Source organism: Lynx rufus, unplaced genomic scaffold (genome assembly GCF_022079265.1).
Source record: "Lynx rufus isolate CCGP_SWC_20201006 ecotype Redwood Valley unplaced genomic scaffold, mLynRuf1.p SCAF_1, whole genome shotgun sequence".
Classification (NCBI taxonomy): domain Eukaryota; kingdom Metazoa; phylum Chordata; class Mammalia; order Carnivora; family Felidae; genus Lynx; species Lynx rufus.
Window position 1 is genome coordinate 29,091,237 of NW_025814823.1, and position 17,617 is coordinate 29,108,853.

Here is a 17,617-nt window from a genome sequence, read left to right on the forward strand (position 1 = left end):
ACACAACAACTAGATAAAGGTTAAGATACGCTAGAAGATAAAGTTATGAACTGCCTATGGTTCTGATCTATCAGAAATCCTAGATCTTATCATAAAGTTTTAGAAATATGTATTACTGATCCATTTCAGACATAAATCAGCATACTAAAATGAGAATCTAATCCCTGGGAAAAAAGAAAAGAAAGAAGTCTTGAAATATAAAATTATTATGAACACATGTTTATATCTAGTATCTTTAAAGATGGTTGTTTTGTTTTATTTTTAATAAACCTCAAGTTCTAAACATCAGATTAGGCTGGACTTCATAACCTTTACAGATAATCCTAAAATCCTATGAGGGCTGCAAGATGAAAGCAAAAAAAATACTATCCTGGGCCATTCTAGAATTCTAACATTACAAATGCAATTAACTAAAAGCTTACAGCAATACATGTCATGGCTGAAACTGCCTTCAAGGGGAGAATTCTTGAGTAAGTTCTTGAAGGCAGAAGAAAGGCCTAGCTAGACCTTATTTGAACTTACATCCATATTCACTGAAGGTGAAGGTTAACTGCAAAGTTTTACTTTTGAAAGGTCATCATTTCTTTACTAAAATATTTAAAATCCAGGCACAAAAGTAGGTCATGAAGATATTTATCATAATAAATCATTGAATTCTGTAATTACTCTTAAATCCTAACAAATCATATCATTAAGAATTCTTTCAGATTATGTTAATTTTATTAGAAATGAAATTAATAGCATTACTAATTTAGTATTAATCAGTCGGCAAATATTTAATCACCCTATTTATACTAAGCACTCACATTTCTACATACACTAGAAGAGTTAAGTCTTACTTTTACTATGAATAACTCACTATAAAAGACTAGCTCACAAATGGCATAAGAATAGGCTCTTCCCTCACTTATCTGTGTCTGGTTCTTTCTGTCCTCAAGCACTAACAAATCCAAAACAGAAACAGTAAAGTTTCTAGAAATGATTATATAACATGACCAGAGGGTGACAATTTCTGCCTATTTTAATCTCTGATAGCCAATGGTTTTCTATTTTTTTTTCTTCAAAAATGCTTTCTACCAGTCAAATCCTATTTCTTGAACGAGAGACACAGTTTATCTGACATTAGAGACTTTTATTTCATGTTACTCAGACAAAAGTCACTAAAAATTTAAGGGAGAGCATAATCTAAATGAAACTTAGTAATGGAAGAGCTATTAATCATATTCTAACAATCCTCAAGAAATACCACCAAGAGAACTATTGATAGTCATGAATATTAGGAGGGGTGGGGCTGAAGCTGGAGACACTCATAGTTATAATGACCCTAAGGATGTGCAAATTGCACTTTCACAGAAAATCTGGTAAATATCTAGTCATGCCCTTGCTGGAATTACTGATCCATAAGTGCCTAGTAGCTTCTTCATTCAGGAAACAATCTATTGCTCCCTGAGAATGTCCTGGGTAATAAGCATGTATCTTTCCTTAGTAACAAGAATGCTTTTAAAGTGCTGGTCATCTAAGGAATGTTGAAACAAACTGGTGATCTATGGTTTTATCACAGAAATAAGAGCCGGGTTTAAATTAGAATGCTTGGATATTGCCTAAGTATTTCGCGTATCATCTGAGGGCTTTATATTTTTCAAGGAGAAGATATGGATTTTCCCCCAGAGATATAGCCAGCAAGCCCAGGCTCAAAAAGAAAAAAGCAAAGAAACCAAACAAAAACAAAAAACTAGGTTATTTCCAAAAGGGATCAGGTATAATCCTAGTTCCAGTTCCCAGCAAAAGCCACCCCCTAAGATTTAGGCTTTCTTTTGGGTAACCTTGGAAGTTTCACATGGGGAAAAAGGCCAAAGTGACTGCTAGAGTGCAGACATCAGGCTCACCTGACTACGACGCCTGTGGTTTTATACTGCGTCAGCATGGGAACAGTGCTGCCGATTGACCCCACAACTGAGGGCTGCTGAGGACTGCCTCAGGGGTGCTTTTGTGGCTCTTTTCCTCCTGTTGTCCATTTGGAAGGAGAGTGCTTCAGAGATGACAAAGAACAGGAAAACAAAATTCACACAAAGGAAAAGAAAAGTCCCCTCACTAGGACACATCACACATAATCCTAAAAGCAAGTAATAAAATAAGCCTGCAAACCAGCCACAGATTGCTGTACAAAGTATCGGACGTGAGAACAAGTATCCTGGGAAGACAAACTGGAGAGAGGCTGGCTCCAGAGCAGATCCTGACGTAAAGGGGAAAGAGGTGGCCATCAGCTTGTGTGTCCTTCTGGGCTAGTGAGGAGATCAAATAATGGCCGGATTAGGAAAAACAAATTTTGAATATATGTTAATAATAACAGTAATGGCTTGATAAATTCATCTTTTCCTTCTTCCCTCAGACCAAATTACGCAGACCTGTCTCAATCATAACCATTTGAGGATCAAAACAAAGCAATCACTTATTCACAACTTCTGAATGTTTGAAAAGCTAAAGACCAAGGATGTTTTTCACAGTGAAGTTTCCAAAGTAGAACAGGTAGATGATCCCATGTAGAAATCAACCCGCTTTTTTCGTCACCTTACAAGAGAAAAGTAAAGTCAAAGTTCTACAACTTACCCTTTCTACTTCATGGCATTTTTTCAAGGCATCCCCATATCTCCCCAAACGCTGGTAAGCTGAAATGCATTCTGTCTGAAACCACATGCATTGCATCTCATTTAGATTTTCCATAGCAGATGTTCCTTCCTGAAACAGAAGCATTCATAAATATAGGACACAAACAACAAAAGAGATCCTAAAGACCTCATTTTCTCTTTTACAACTGTGGCTACAAGTATCATTATGACAATACATAGCAATAGACAAATAGCTCAAGGTTCTTCCAAAGGCTCCTACTGATGTGAAATTACATAATGTCTTATTTACCCAGCTCTGTTGGGGTATTCAACACCCTACCCAGAAAAGACTCCAGATTGCTGAAACTAAGTTTTTGAACACTTTTATTTAAAATACTTATTTATTTAAATATTTAAAATATTTAAAATATTTAACAGTAATCCTTAGGAAGCACTGCTTATTTTCTTTTTAAGCAACCACTGCTTAACCTTTCCTTGCTGACTCGGTCACTGTGATGTACACCCAGTTACTGCTGAATCTGTTAGTTCCAGGGCTCCTTTGGTTTCCTGGTCTCCTCCCTCCACCTCAGGCTATCAGCTGGCACTATCTTTGTGTCCCTGGGTCTGCTTCTCGTTCCATACCAACTCCTCCCATTTGCATTAGGCTGACAAAGCCAAATAAGGGAATTTGTAAAGAATATCTGTTAACTTAGGGGCACATGGGTGGCTCAGTCCGTTAAGTGTCAGACTCCTGTTTTGGCTTAGATCATGATCTTGAAGTTGTGAAATTCAGCTCTGCATCAGACTCTGAGCTTGGCATGGAGCCTGCTTAATTCTCTCTCTCCCTCTCCCTCTGCCCCTCCCCTACACATCCTCTGTGTGTCTCTCTCTCAAAAAATAAAAACAAAAAATAAAAAGAATATTTGTTAACTTGGGTTCAATGAGAATTCTGAGAAGAGTGTAAGACCTAAAGTACCTAGTTTCAATGGAGGGCCACTGGAGTTTTATCACAATTTAGAAGAGTTATTTCAAATATACTTTATGTGACCCCAGGGAAAAATGGCAAAGATACATATTCATAAATAATTTCAGTCTTCAGTTCTTTTTCACACCCATTTTTTGTGACCTGTTCCAATTTCAGTATTCTCATTAAAAGTGTAAAAACTGGTTATCTCTCAGTGAATGGAATTATGGGTGTATGTTATTTCTCCCTTATGGCTGTATATATTTTCCATCTTTTGGTGACTACATATTTTTATAAGAAATCTACATTATTTTTCATTTCAAAATCTTTACCAACTAGAACTGTCCAGCTTGCATCAGCAACTCTGTACACAGGTTCTAAAACACTGAAAAATCTGCCAGAAGAAAATATGCACACTTCACTCACTTATTAGTGATCAGATAGAATCACTTAAAATCAGACATAAACTGGTTATTTGAGGTTAGCAGTCTGCCTCTGCTGGCTCACTCCCTGGGCTATCCACCACACGTTCTGGGCCCATCTGGCCCAGGAACGAGGGTGGCTGAGCAGACCCAGGTCTCCATCCAGCAGGACAGCTTGTCAAGAGTGAATTACCAGAGGCAATTCTGACAAGCCAGCTGAGCCACGGGGTTTGAGGACTCCTCTCCTCAAACAGACAACCATTCCCCTTCTTCTTCATTCTGTGGTGCCTTTTCAAACACATCCTGGTTGTCTGTGACTTGGGTGCGTGTGTGTGTGTGTGTGTGTGTGTTGGTTGGTTTTTAAAATCACTGGACTTGATCTAGTTAAGAAGTTTTGTATATTCGTTTTATTTTTTTTTAATATTTATTATTTGGGGGCACAAGGTGGGGGAGGGGCAGAGAGGAGGACAGAGGATCCAAAGCAGGCTCTGCCCTGAGGCTGACAGCAGCGAGGCGGATGTAGGGCTCGAACTCACAAACTGTGAAATCATGACCTGAGCCGAAGTCGGATGCTCAAGAGACTGAGCCACCCAGGAACCCCTGTATATTCATTTTAATTGCACTTTCCTTCCGATCTCTGCTTTGGCTTCCAGGTGGTACTTTCCTGCACAGACACCGCCTGCTTCTGTATCTATTCCTGTACTTCTTACCGTCTCCAAATCTGTGTCGCAGGGCAAAGGGCATCAAAGAGTTTGAACCCCTGCACTATCTACTACATGACCCCTTCAGAGCCTCACCCACCTTGCTGCAAAACGTCAGACAAACACATGATTCAGTGGTAGGTGAACATGAACACTAAGACGATTTTGCTCATTTTAGTTTTCTTCTCCTAATACCCATCACTCTTGCTACTTCTTTCTCTCTACATTACATCTACCACTTCGCAATCTATTGATCCTGTGGTGTGTGAATTTCTGAAACACTAGTCACTACAGTTTCTGCTCCTATTACCATTCTAAAACATGGGCTTTAGTGTCAGAGATTGCTAAGCTAGAATCCTGGCTCCAAAAGGAATGACTAGCTGGGTGATCTCCAATGGGCACAGTACCTGACTTCTCTAAATATTTTCTAACTATAACATGGGAGTAATGGTATCAGAGGACTGATAGGATTAAATGAGATTATGCATATAACATACTTAGCTCAGTGCTTAATAACTGTTAAAGCTACTTTCCATTTCCCCTTACAAATGGTATATAAATTATTAGCATTACTCTAAATATGAGAAAGGAGAGCTCAGGCAGGTTCAGATGCAAAAGCCATTTTTATGATGAGAGAGAGAGAACAGATGGTCTATAAGTAGTAGCCTTTAATGAAAACTTAAATGTCTGTACATACACACACAGAGCTCTCTCTCGCTCTCTCGAGGGGAGAGCGAGAGCTGAGAGGGAGAGCGAGAGCTGTGTGTGTATGTACAGACATTTAAGTTTTCATTAAACGCTACTACTTATAGACCATCTGTTGTCTCTCTCTCATCCTAAATATACAGGACATGTATTTCGTATACAGTAAAACCTTGGTTTGTAAGTATAGTTCATTCTGGAAACATGCTTGTATTCTAAAGCATTTGTTTATCAAAGCGACTTTCAAGAACCATTGGCTCAGTTGTGATCATGTGATGTTCAGCATCACGTACCACTCATATTGCAAGACATTGCTCATTTATCAAGTTAAAATTTATTAGAAATGCTCGCTCGTCTTGTGGAACACTCGCAGAACAAATTACTCGTAATCCAAGGTTTTGCTGTATGTGATCCATATGTATACATAGGAGATATGTGTATATATGATATATATGACATATTATTTACCAATACCTGCGAATACTTATGCCACTTTGATGGTACGAAATGAGATCTTATTGTTTCTCTAATTACTAATGCAAGCATCTTTTTTGGCCATTCCATTTTCCACTTGTGTGAGCTAACTATTCACATCCTTTGCCCATGTTTCTCTCATCTTGTCTTTCTCTTATTGAGGTTTAGTGTGTTTTTGTTTCTATGACATTCTTGTAAGTAGTTAAGATTTCACAACAAAATTCAAGCTATTCTGTGACTTCTAAATTATAAGCAGTTTTGACAGACACCCAAACACAACCAGAATCTAGTTAACATTTAAGGAAGGTGGTACGCTGGGGCTGCATGAGGAAAACAGTAGTATCACAGGGCACAGTGGTAACTTACTTTCATCCTAAATTACTCACAAACACCAGCAATAAGGCCCTCCATTGTATACATAATGTGCACTCGGAGATAAAAGTTATTTATTCCAGGGTATCTTAATTAAAACTTGGAAATTAAACTTGGAAATGTGGTTTCCTCTTTATGCCTCAATGTCACATTCAATGTGTATTAAGGAACTATTTCAGTGAATTCTTTGTGGAGTTCTTTATAAATTCTTTTTTCTTTTAATTTTTATTTTAATGTTTATTTTTGAGAGAGAGATAGAGCACAACAAGCAGAGGCAGAGAGAGATGGTGACACAGAATCCGAAGCAGGTTCCAGGCTCTGAGCTGTCAGCACAGAGCCCAATGTAGGGCTCAAACCCACAAACTGTGAGATCATGACCTGAGCCAAAGTCAGATGGCCAACTGACTGAGCCACCCAGGCACCCCTATAAAATCTTATTCCATCATATGATTTGGAAATACCTTCTCCAATTCTATGGTCTACCGTCTCATTTTGTTTATGGTTATTCCTTGTTATATGTACACTTTAAATTTTTTTTTTTTTTCAACGTTTATTTTTGGGACAGAGAGAGACAGAGCACGAATGGGGGAGGGGCAGAGAGAGAGGGAGACACAGAACCGGAAACAGGCTCCAGGCTCTGAGCCATCAGCCCAGAGCCGACGCGGGGCTCGAACTCACGGACCGCGAGATCGTGACCTGGCTGAAGTCGGACGCTTAACCGACTGCGCCACCTAGGCGCCCCAGTACCCTTTAATTTTTAATATGGTCAAGTATATCAATTTTACCCTTATACTTAAATTTTTTTAGTTTCTTAACAAATGCTTCCTACCTCAAACTCTAAAGATAAATTTAATACTTTCTTTAATCAACCTGGAATCTATTTGTGTGCAGGAGAAGAATGGCATTTTATTTTTGTCAGTTGTGCCAGCAATATCTTTTCATCTCTGATTCTGAAAGCACCTGTGGCTATATACCAAGTTTCTAAATACATGTCAATCTGTTTCTGAGCTTACTATTGTGTTCCATTAGTCTACATATATTTTGAACCATAAACTTACTATTTTCATAATGAGATAGAAAGTTCATGTGGAAAAAGAGATGTACGGATGGGGAAGGAGGGACAGGAAAGGAACAGATGTTCAGCCCAGCAATTTCAGAGAACTTAAATTCTGAAATGTCAGAAATTATAGCTCGAAGAGGCTGGTTCTACATAGAAAAAGCTCTACGAGCAATTCAAAAGAAACTGAAAAGAGAAATAAAAAGCAGCCACAAATTACTAATGAGACAAAAGAGTTGTGAATTGAATATTACATATAAGCACTGAAGTCTGGTATATTGCTTATTTTCGTATAATGATACTGTGCTCCTATCATTGTCTTTCAACCGTCCCCCACCAGAAGCACACGCATACACACACTGAACCACAGTAAGAAACCATCCTTAGGACACAAGCTAGATGGGATTAATAAAAATAATGACAAAAATGAATTCTTATGAACTTTAGTGGCAAACTTCACAAATCATCATAGAGCTTAAGTTTAATTGTACTAATTCAGAAAAGTACACACTCGCATATGGCATTTCTTACCCTTGTGAACTTGGAACACATTTCCTCTGCTTCTTTTATCATGTTTGCTCGAAGCATATATTTTGCACATTTGGAGTTGATGAATCTATCAGCTGTGTCCAAAGACTGCGCTTCATCCATCCACTTTACAGCTTCTTTGAGATTACCTATATGCTTTAAGAAATGAAAGCATTATTAAAGAAATCACAGTATTTGTTATTAAAAGAATATGGGTGAATATAAATAGAAAAAAATTATACAGACAAACTAGAAATCTGGTACCATTTCTGTCAAACTTCTCTAGAAATCCTTCAATAAGTTATAATTTACATTTACTAAGAGATGATTCAAGTAATTAACACTGATTATACACTGCTTATACAACTATGTAACATAAAACTCCCTAGGACTATTAGAGTATTAGAAATAGATTATCAGGGTACCATAGAAGTTATTTCTATATGGAAAAAACTCCAAGGGTTCTTAAAGTAGCCAAATTCTTCAGCTATTCAAAAAACATGACTAGGATTTTACCTTGTAAATTTTTGCCTTCATATAGAATAATTCTATTAGAGTGGGAGTACCAGCAATTGCAGCATTAATGTAATCCAAAGCTAAAGAATAATGCCCAAGTTTATCAAAATGCTGTGCCAGGAAATACTGAACCCAGAGAAGTGTTGTCGGGGGTTCCTTCTCTCCATTTTCTGCAATCAAACAAATATAAAATTATTATAAAGAAGAAGGCAAAGTAAAGTAAGTCATATACTTTCTCTCCCTTAATGCATGATGAAATTAATAATTATTATAAGAATAAGCAGTAAAAAACCCAGAAAAATGACCAATGTCAACAGAGAGAGGTAGGACTTTATGCCATAAAGTTCAAAAAGTAGCAGCCGGGAAGAGAAACAACATGCTGGTTTCACAGACTTCTGACCTCTACTTCACTCCGAAGAAACAGTGCTGGGGAAAAGAGGTGAATCAGTCTAACCCGATGCATTCTCCGGCTCAGAACATAAGGCAGCAGGCCCAGAAAAATCAAGGTCACAGCGTGGTGAACAGATGTCCCTAAATACCACTGCAAGACTGTCACAAAGACAAGAACTGCCAGGGCTTTGCACTTCCTAAGACTCAACCCCAAATCAGGGAAACCCCAAGTTGAAGGGTATGAAGATACCTTCCTGACAAGGTGGAATTAGCCCTGCCATGTGACAAAAGCAGTCACACACAGTCAGCTGAGCTCCATGCCATTCCTCAAGCTACAGAAGAGTAGATAAATAAATATCAAGCTCTCAAAATGGATTTTAAAATGGATACAGGTATGAAATCAGGTAGAAAAAGTAGAATGGAGGATTTACCCATACCACAGAAAAAAACAAGTTTTGTAAACACAGAAATTAACATAAATTAAAACAAATAATAAAGGAAAAAGACAAGCATTTATCTTGTTCTTCTTATATAAACTATATCTCAGAGAAACCAAATGAAAAGTTCCTTTTTTAAAAAATTTTTTAATGTTTATTTTTGAGAAAAAGAGAGAGAGAGAGAGAAAAAGAGAGACAGAGCACAAGCAGGGGGAGAGGCAGAGAGAGAGGGAGATACAGAATCTGAAGCAGGCTCCAGGCTCTGAGCTGTCAGAGCAGAGCCCAACACAGGGTTGAACCCACGAACCGCGAGATCATGACCTGAGCCTAAACCAAAGAGTCAGACACTCAACCAACTGAGCCACCCAGGCATTCCTGATAAGGAAAAGTTGTTTATAAGAGAATTCTAGCTATTATAAATGCAGAGGGGAAATGATTATAGAATAAAAGGGATTGAGGCAGTGATCCTCAGTGACTGCTAAAATCATTAGGTAAGAGGAACTTTTTAACCAGCAGATCAGGCTGTAACATCTGAACCCTGATCAATCTTCACATCTCAAAGACAAATAACCAGAATGTCTTCTGCCTCCAGATGTGATACAACAGGAAGTACAAAGCATCACATAAGAAGTATTCACAAGGAACCTGGATCTAATCAAGCCTGTAAATCTAACTAGAAGTTCACATGAAATCTGGATAGCAAAATATATTAAATGATACCAGGAGAAAGCATTCAGCCAAATCCATAATATGGGACATTCCAAAATACAAATGACCTACTACAAATAGTGATTGTAGTTTTTTTAATGGCAGGAGGTTAATTATCAAGATTAAAAAATTATCTGAGACATAACCAAATATAAAGTGTGGACCTCTGCTGGAGCCAGATTCAAATAAGCCATTTATGCAGAGACAGTTTTTGAGGAAACTGGGGACATTTACATTTGGACTGGGTATTAGATATTAGGATATGAGTGTTAATACTATGTGAGATAGCACTGTGGTTGTATCTTCTGTTTAAGTGTTTTAAACAGAGATGTACACTAAGGTACTGACAGGTGAAACAGTATGTCTGCTTTAAAAATACCCTAGAGGGGCGCCTGGGTGGCGCAGTCGGTTAAGCGTCCGACTTCAGCCAGGTCACGATCTCACGGTCCGTGAGTTCGAGCCCCGCGTCGGGCTCTGGGCTGATGGCTCAGAGCCTGGAGCCTGTTTCCGATTCTGTGTCTCCCTCTCTCTCTGCCCCTCCCCCGTTCATGCTCTGTCTCTCTCTGTCCCAAAAATAAATAAACGTTGAAAAAAAAATTAAAAAAAAAAAAATACCCTAGAAATGGGGGGCCTGGGTGGCTCAGCTGGATAAGCATCTGACTCTTGATTTTGGCTCAGGTCACGATCTCATGGTTCGTGAGTTCGAGCCCCACATCAAGCTCTGTGCTGACGGTATGGAGCCTGCTTAGGATCCTCTCTTTCTTTCTCTCTGCTCCTCTCTAGCTCGTGTGTACACACATGTGTGCTCTTTCTCTCAATAAATAAATGAACATTAAAAAAAATACCCCAGAGAAAAAACTAGACAGGAGATAACTTTACATAAGACTGGCAAAATACTGGTAATAGAGGCTGGGTGAAGGGGACACAAGGGTTCATAATTCTATTTATTTCTGTTTCTGTTATTTCATTATGAAATTTATTTCAAACAAAAACAAAAGAGCAATAACATGTAAAAGATACATGAAGAACTCAGACTAAAGTTACCATCTGCATGACTGAAAGCATTCTAGAGTGTTTTCTAAACTAAGATGCCTTGAATTACACATGTCCCTACAAAGAGAGAAAGAACCAAATCATTCAGAATTTTAAAAAAATTTGTTTTAATGTTTATTTACTTTTGGAGAGAAACAGAGCATAAGTGGGGTGGGGGCAGGGGGAGCAGAGAGAAAGGGAGACAGAATCCGAAGCAGGTTCCAGGCTCTGAGCTATGAGCACAGAGCCCAACACGGGACTCAAACTCACGAAATGGGAAGTCATGACCTGAGCTGAAGTCTGAAGCTTAACCGACTGAGCCACCCGGGTGCTCCTAAATCATACATAATTCAAAGTAATGAACTAGTAGAAAGAACAGAGAAGTAGGAATTTGGGAAAAATAGGTTTCAGTGTAAACTAACTATATGACCTTAAACAAGCCACTTAACCTCTGAAGCGCTTACTCTTGTTAAAACAGAGTTAGCTCCCACCTCACAAGATTGTGGAAAATTTAAGTAAGACTGAAAGTGATCTTCTCAAGGGGCACTGGGGTGGCTCAGTTGGTTGAGCGTCTCTTGATTTCAGCTTAGGTCATGATCGCAGGTTTGTGGGATCAAGCCCTGCCTCAGGCTCCTCCCTGAACATGGAGCCTGCTTAAGATCCTCCCTCTCTCCCTCTCCCTGCCTCCCTCTCTCTCTCTCTCTCTCCCTTCCCCTCTGCCTCTCTCCCCAACTTGTGTACTCTCTCTTTCTCAAAAAAAATAAATAAATAAAAGAAAGTGCTCTTTTCATTTATTAATTCAAAAACAAAAACTATTTAGTAAATAGGTATCGTGTAGCACATACATAAAATATAAGTTAGGGGCGCCTGGGTGGCGCAGTCGGTTAAGCGTCCGACTTCAGCCAGGTCACGATCTCGCGCTCCGTGAGTTCGAGCCCCGCGTCGGGCTCTGGGCTGATGGCTCAGAGCCTGGAGCCTGTTTCCGATTCTGTGTCTCCCTCTCTCTCTGCCCCTCCCCCGTTCATGCTCTGTCTTTCTCTGTCCCAAAAATAAATAAACGTTGAAAAAAAAAAAAAAAAAAAAAAAAAAAAAAAATTTTTAAAATATAAGTTAGTTTTACTGTAAGTGATTAAAAATGGATTGAAATGAGTATTCAAATTCCAGTTTAATCTAATTTAAACTTACCATAAGGGCTAAAAAAGTCACACGTTTTAAGAGAGGCTTCATAATTCGTAACAAGCTCCTGGATTATAGAAATCTGTTAAAGAAACATAGTTTTAAATTTTAAAAATATTTTATTGAAGGTTATTTATATTTACTGTGGAGTACATTAAATTTGGAAACAATGTGAAGGTTATTTCAGGACTATAAATTAACTATTAGTATGTCTATTTCCCCCCCCCCCGCCCCCCCCGCCCCATCGTGTGAGGGGAAAGCAAGAAAAACACAGAAAATATACTGCTCTTTATTAATAGTAAAACAGCATCTCAGTCTTCAATCTCCCATCTCAGTAAGTAGCTTTGAGTTTTCAAAGGACAAATCATAACTAATTACTACAAAACCTTTTTTTTTTCCAACAGTTTGCCTTTTGCTTCTCATGGTTATATTGTGAAGTTGTAAACCATTACATATTCAGATTTTCTAAAGCCACTCATAACAAAAAACTCAAGTGCAGTGACCCAAATGACACAGTGAATTGATGGAAAAGGTGAAGTAAACTCCTAAGCAGATGTTTAAACCCCCTTAATTTTTAGTGATCATTTTAATAAAGAGTTACATTTCAACACTCCCCTCAAGTAAGGACTGAAATACTAGAAACCACACTGTTAATGTGCTATGCCCTGAAAGAGGCAAACTAAAAGTGACATGAATTAGAAGTGGCAAAAGAAAAAAAAACAGCTTTTATGTATAACTGATTTTAAATGCCTATTGATGTTAACTGTTCAGAGTAAGTTGGAAAAATATAACTATCTTACTTGTGAAGTCCAAAAAAAGTAATGATTTAAAAGTGAAGGGAACCCATTAAAACGCTTAATAGTATCTGACAAATATGGTATTATTTTAATTGCGATAATTTTTTAAGTTTTCTAGTTTTAAAACATGGGATGCTGCTAATACCACCAGACAAAGGGAACATACCAGACAAGGGAACAACAATAAGAAGCCACGAACTGTCACAAGCACTTTACATGTATTAAAGTAATAATTATAGGGGCGCCTGGGTGGCTCAGTTGGTTGAGCGTCCGACTTCAGCTCAGGTCATGATCTCATAGCTCATGAGTTCGAGCACTGCACTGGGCTCACTGCTGACAGCTCAGAGCCTGGACCCTGCTTCAGATTCTGTGTCTCCCTTTCTCTCTGCCCCTCCCCCCGCTCATGTTCTGTTTCTCTGTCTCTCAAAAATAAACATTAAAAAAAATTATAAGTAATAATTACAGTCAACCCTACATGGCACTGTTTTAGGTACTTTACTTATATTAACTCACTTGTCCTCCAAACAACCCTATGATAGTATATACTATTATTAACTTGAACTTATAGGCAAAAGGAAAATAAAAATAAGCTGAAAGTATACAACAGTGGAGCCAAAATTTAACCCAAGTAATAAGGCTCCAGAATTTAGCTTCTGACTACTTGCTGTATCAATCAGTGGATGGGATGTGGCACATTTATAACTAAATGGCAATTCTCTCAGATTCACAGGGGGTGCATTAAGACTAGAGACTAATAATAACAGGGCAAGAAACTTTCCCCAATCAGTTTTAGTACTCAAAACACCAAATGGTGCACATTAAATCAGCCAGAGCATGGAAAACATACTAAGTGCATCAAAATTAGAGAGGGGGTAAGCTTTAAACACAAACACACACACACACACACACACACACACACACACACACACACGAGGGACAACAGGAAGGGGAAAATATACAAGAGAGAAAAAAAGTAAGAGAAGGTTTAGGAGGGACAAGCTTAGTACACTCTGATGTGGCATTAAGGCACATATCTACAAATACACATTTCCAAATTGAGTGCCCAAAGAATGTTATTTTTTTTTTATTTTAATATTTATTTTTGAGAGAGAGACAGAGACAGAGAGACAGAGCAGGAGTGAGGAGGGACAGAGAGAGACACACACAGAATTGGAAGCAGGCTCCAGGCTCTGAGCTGTCAGCACAGAGCCTGATGTGGGACTCAAACTCATCACGAGCTGTGAGGTCATGACCTGAGCTGAAGTCAGATGCTTAACTGACTAAGCCATCCAGGTGCCCCCCAAAGAATGTTATTAATAAGTTCTTGAAATTGAAAGAAGTTCTGTTCTGTCTGATCTGGGAGTGGGGGTAGGGTGTGTTTCAGAGGGACAAGCCAGCCAGTCAGTCTCTCTGGGAAGTCCTAACTACCTACTTTCAGGGCCCTGTATGTATTATCATCTCTAACATCAAATGTGTTAGTAAGTCTGTTATGTTAGTAAATAAACCATGATCTCTTTTTTCAAGTTTGTAAACATCTAGGACAATCTAAAAATGTGAAAATATAAAATTAGCAAGTGACTGCATCCATTTATGAATGCTTAGCATATCTACAAAAAAAAATGAAAAAGGCTTAGTGAAATTTCACATGACTGTTAGCAGCCTTGGTAGGCAAAAAGTGAGAATCTCTACTTAAAACGATTAGCGGTTTTCCTACCCAAATTCATTGATCTACCTACTATTAAAATAAGATCTGAAATCTTACTATTTCATAAAAATTGAAACTTTAGACGTTTTTATTTTCAGAAAGACAATTATATTCCTTTTCTTTCCCTAGACCTCTTTATAAACTAACCAAAATTCACTATATTTCTAGTGCCACTGGAGAGCAGACCATGTATCAAAAATTCCTAAACAGATTTTGATATGTATGGCTACAAAAGAAATCTCTTCACACATTCAATGTAACATAAGATAGTATGCTTTAATCATATTAATTCTGAATCCAAATTAGAACCCCACCCCACAGAGTCACAGGGTATAGTATCCATGAAGTCATGGACCATCCCACTGGCATCAGTAAAAAAAAAAAAAAAAAAAAAAAAAAAAAGACCAAATTAAAACACTTCTACTTGAGATAGCATCATATGGCATAATTCTCTAAGATAGAAGGCAACAGGGAAATAGGTGAAATTATACATTCATAGTGGGGAAAAATATGTAAGTAACAAAGAAAAAGAGAACATGAAAAGAATTTGCACACATTATGACTTCACTAAAACATGTATGCATAGATACATATTCAGCAAAAATGTGACCAAATGGTTTAGGGTAACAGAATACAGGTACATTCTTTTGAAACACAATAATCATGCTGTTTTGTATTAATAAGGCTTTTAAATGAAGATTATTTAAAAAGAGTAGTACTTGGAGTGTCTGGGTGGTTCAGTTGTTTAAGCATCCGACTCTTGATCTCAGCTCAGGTCATGATCTCACGGTTTGTGAGATCAAGGCCCATGTGAGGCTGTGTGCTGACAGCACAGAGCCTGCTTGGGAGTCTCTCTCTTGCCCTCTCTCTGCTCCTCCTCCACTCATGTGTGCGCTCTGTCACTCTCTCTCTCTCAAAGTAAATAAGTAAACTTAAAAAAATAAAAATAAAAAGAGTAGTCTTTAAAATATGAATAGGCATACAACTAAGAAAGAAACTGAGTCAGCAATTAAAAATCTACCAACAAAGAAAAGCTCTAGACTCAGTGGCCTTACTGGCTTTACTCCCTCTCTCTGCCCCTCCTTGCTCAAGCTCTGTCTCTCGTCTCTCTCTCTCAAAACTACATATTAAAAATATATAAATAAATAAATAAATAAATAAATAAATAAATAAATAAATGGAAAGCAGTACGGTTAGTTCCTCAAAAAAATCATAAACAGAATCACCAAGTGATCCAGCAATTCCACTTCTGGATATATACCCAAAAGAAGTTAAAGCAGGGTCTTGAAGAGATATTTGTACACCCATGTTCATAGCAGCATTATTCACAACAGCCAAAACGTGAAAGCAGCCTAAATGTCCATGGACGGATGAAGGGATAAACAAAATGTGGTACATACATACAATGAAATATTATTCAGCCTTAAAAAGGAAGGCAATTCTACAATATGCTGCAACATAGATGAATCTGGACCAGGGCACGCTATGCTAAGTGAAATATGCCAGTCACAAAAAGACAAATGCTAGGATTCCACTTATATGAGGTACTTAGACTTATAAAAATCATAGCAACAGAAAATATAATGGTGGTTGCCAGGTGCTGAGAGACAGAGGACATGGGAAGTTATTATTTAGAGTACAGAGTTCTAGAAGATGAAAAGAGTTCTGGGGATGCATGGTGATGATGGCTGCACAACAACGTGAATGTATTCAATATCAAAGAACTGTACACTTAAAAATGATAAAGATGGTAAATTTTGTTTTACTATAATGAACAAACACGTGGTTCTTAAAGTGTGGTCCTGAGATCATTTGCATCATTAATGTTAGCATCAGCATCACCTGGTAATTTGTTAAGAGATGCAAATTTTGGTACCAAACCCCAGATTTACTGAATCAGAAACTCTGAGTGGAACAATCTATTTTTAGCAAGCTGCCTTGTTAATTCTTGTGAACTGATAAAAAAAAGTTACTAAAACAAAAGCAAAGACAAACAAAATAACCACCTATTATTATAAGACAAAATGAAAGGTAATAGACATTTTTAACCCACCATGACCAAAACTGCCCCATCAATCTCACTTAGAATGTCTATAACTTTACAACTTTCCAGGCTTAGAATTCAGTATTCAAATTGTTGAATTTATGGAGGCAAGTATTTTTTCATGAACTTACAATGCCATCTACTGGTACTTGCAAAAACTGCAGCTAGAGCAGGTTTTAGGTAAAGGTGTATTTTTGAATTTTTAGAGTGAAACATTTGTTTTAATAATTTAAAAAGTATAACAAAACACATACTAAAGTTACATATAATTCTTAATAAAGGAGTATAAGAACTACTGAATGAAACAGATCTCCAGCTTCAGGACTTCACAATAAATGTGATTAAAGAAAAAAAAATCAAGATAATAGAAAGTCCACATTAAATCTCCTAAATAAATTAAATTTAAAAAAAGTGTGGCTAACACCAGCAATCCTAGTTCATTAGTCATGTTTCTTCAATCCAAAAAATGCGTATTATAATCATCAAGTTAGTAATTAAGTGAACAATTCAATTTTCCAAATTTGTCTATGAAAGGTAATCTAAGGAATTTTATTCAGATAGAAGGATCCATTTTATTTCAAGTTTACTTACCATTTATATCTCGATGAGAAAATATACTCAACTCCTTTCACATAAAACTCAATATGTAATGGCTCTTTTTCTTGAAAATAGTATTTTACCACTGTCATTTAAAATCAAGACGGGGCATCTGGGTGGCTCAGATGGTTAAGCGTCTGACTCCGGCTCAGGTCATGATCTCACAGCTCGTGGGTTCGAGCCCCACATCGGGCTCTGTGCTGATAGCTCAGAGCCTGGTGCCTGTTTTGGATTCTGTGTCTCCCTCTCTCTCTGTGCCTACCGCATTCGTGCTCTCTCTCAAAAATAAATAAACATTAAAATCAAGAAATCCAAGGGCACCTGGGTGGCTCAGTTGGTTGAGCGTCTGACTTCAGCTCAGGTCATGATCTCACGGTTGGTGAGTTCGA

At 37.8% G+C, this 17,617-nt stretch overlaps 1 protein-coding gene across 7 annotated transcripts in view; it reads right to left on the reverse strand.

Moving 5' to 3' along the window:
- The window catches only part of NAA16 (N-alpha-acetyltransferase 16, NatA auxiliary subunit), a 66,936-nt gene that overhangs the window by 13,253 nt on the left and 36,066 nt on the right, over positions 1 to 17,617 (reverse strand). For all 7 annotated transcript variants that reach the window (XM_047080371.1, XM_047080369.1, XM_047080370.1 and 4 more), the window contains 4 exons: positions 12,095 to 12,167; positions 8,343 to 8,512; positions 7,830 to 7,982; positions 2,608 to 2,736 (listed from right to left, as the gene is read on the reverse strand). In XM_047080371.1, coding sequence (XP_046936327.1) covers positions 2,608 to 2,736; positions 7,830 to 7,982; positions 8,343 to 8,512; positions 12,095 to 12,167 — 525 coding nt within the window. The remainder of the gene's footprint in view (positions 1 to 2,607; positions 2,737 to 7,829; positions 7,983 to 8,342; positions 8,513 to 12,094; positions 12,168 to 17,617) is intronic.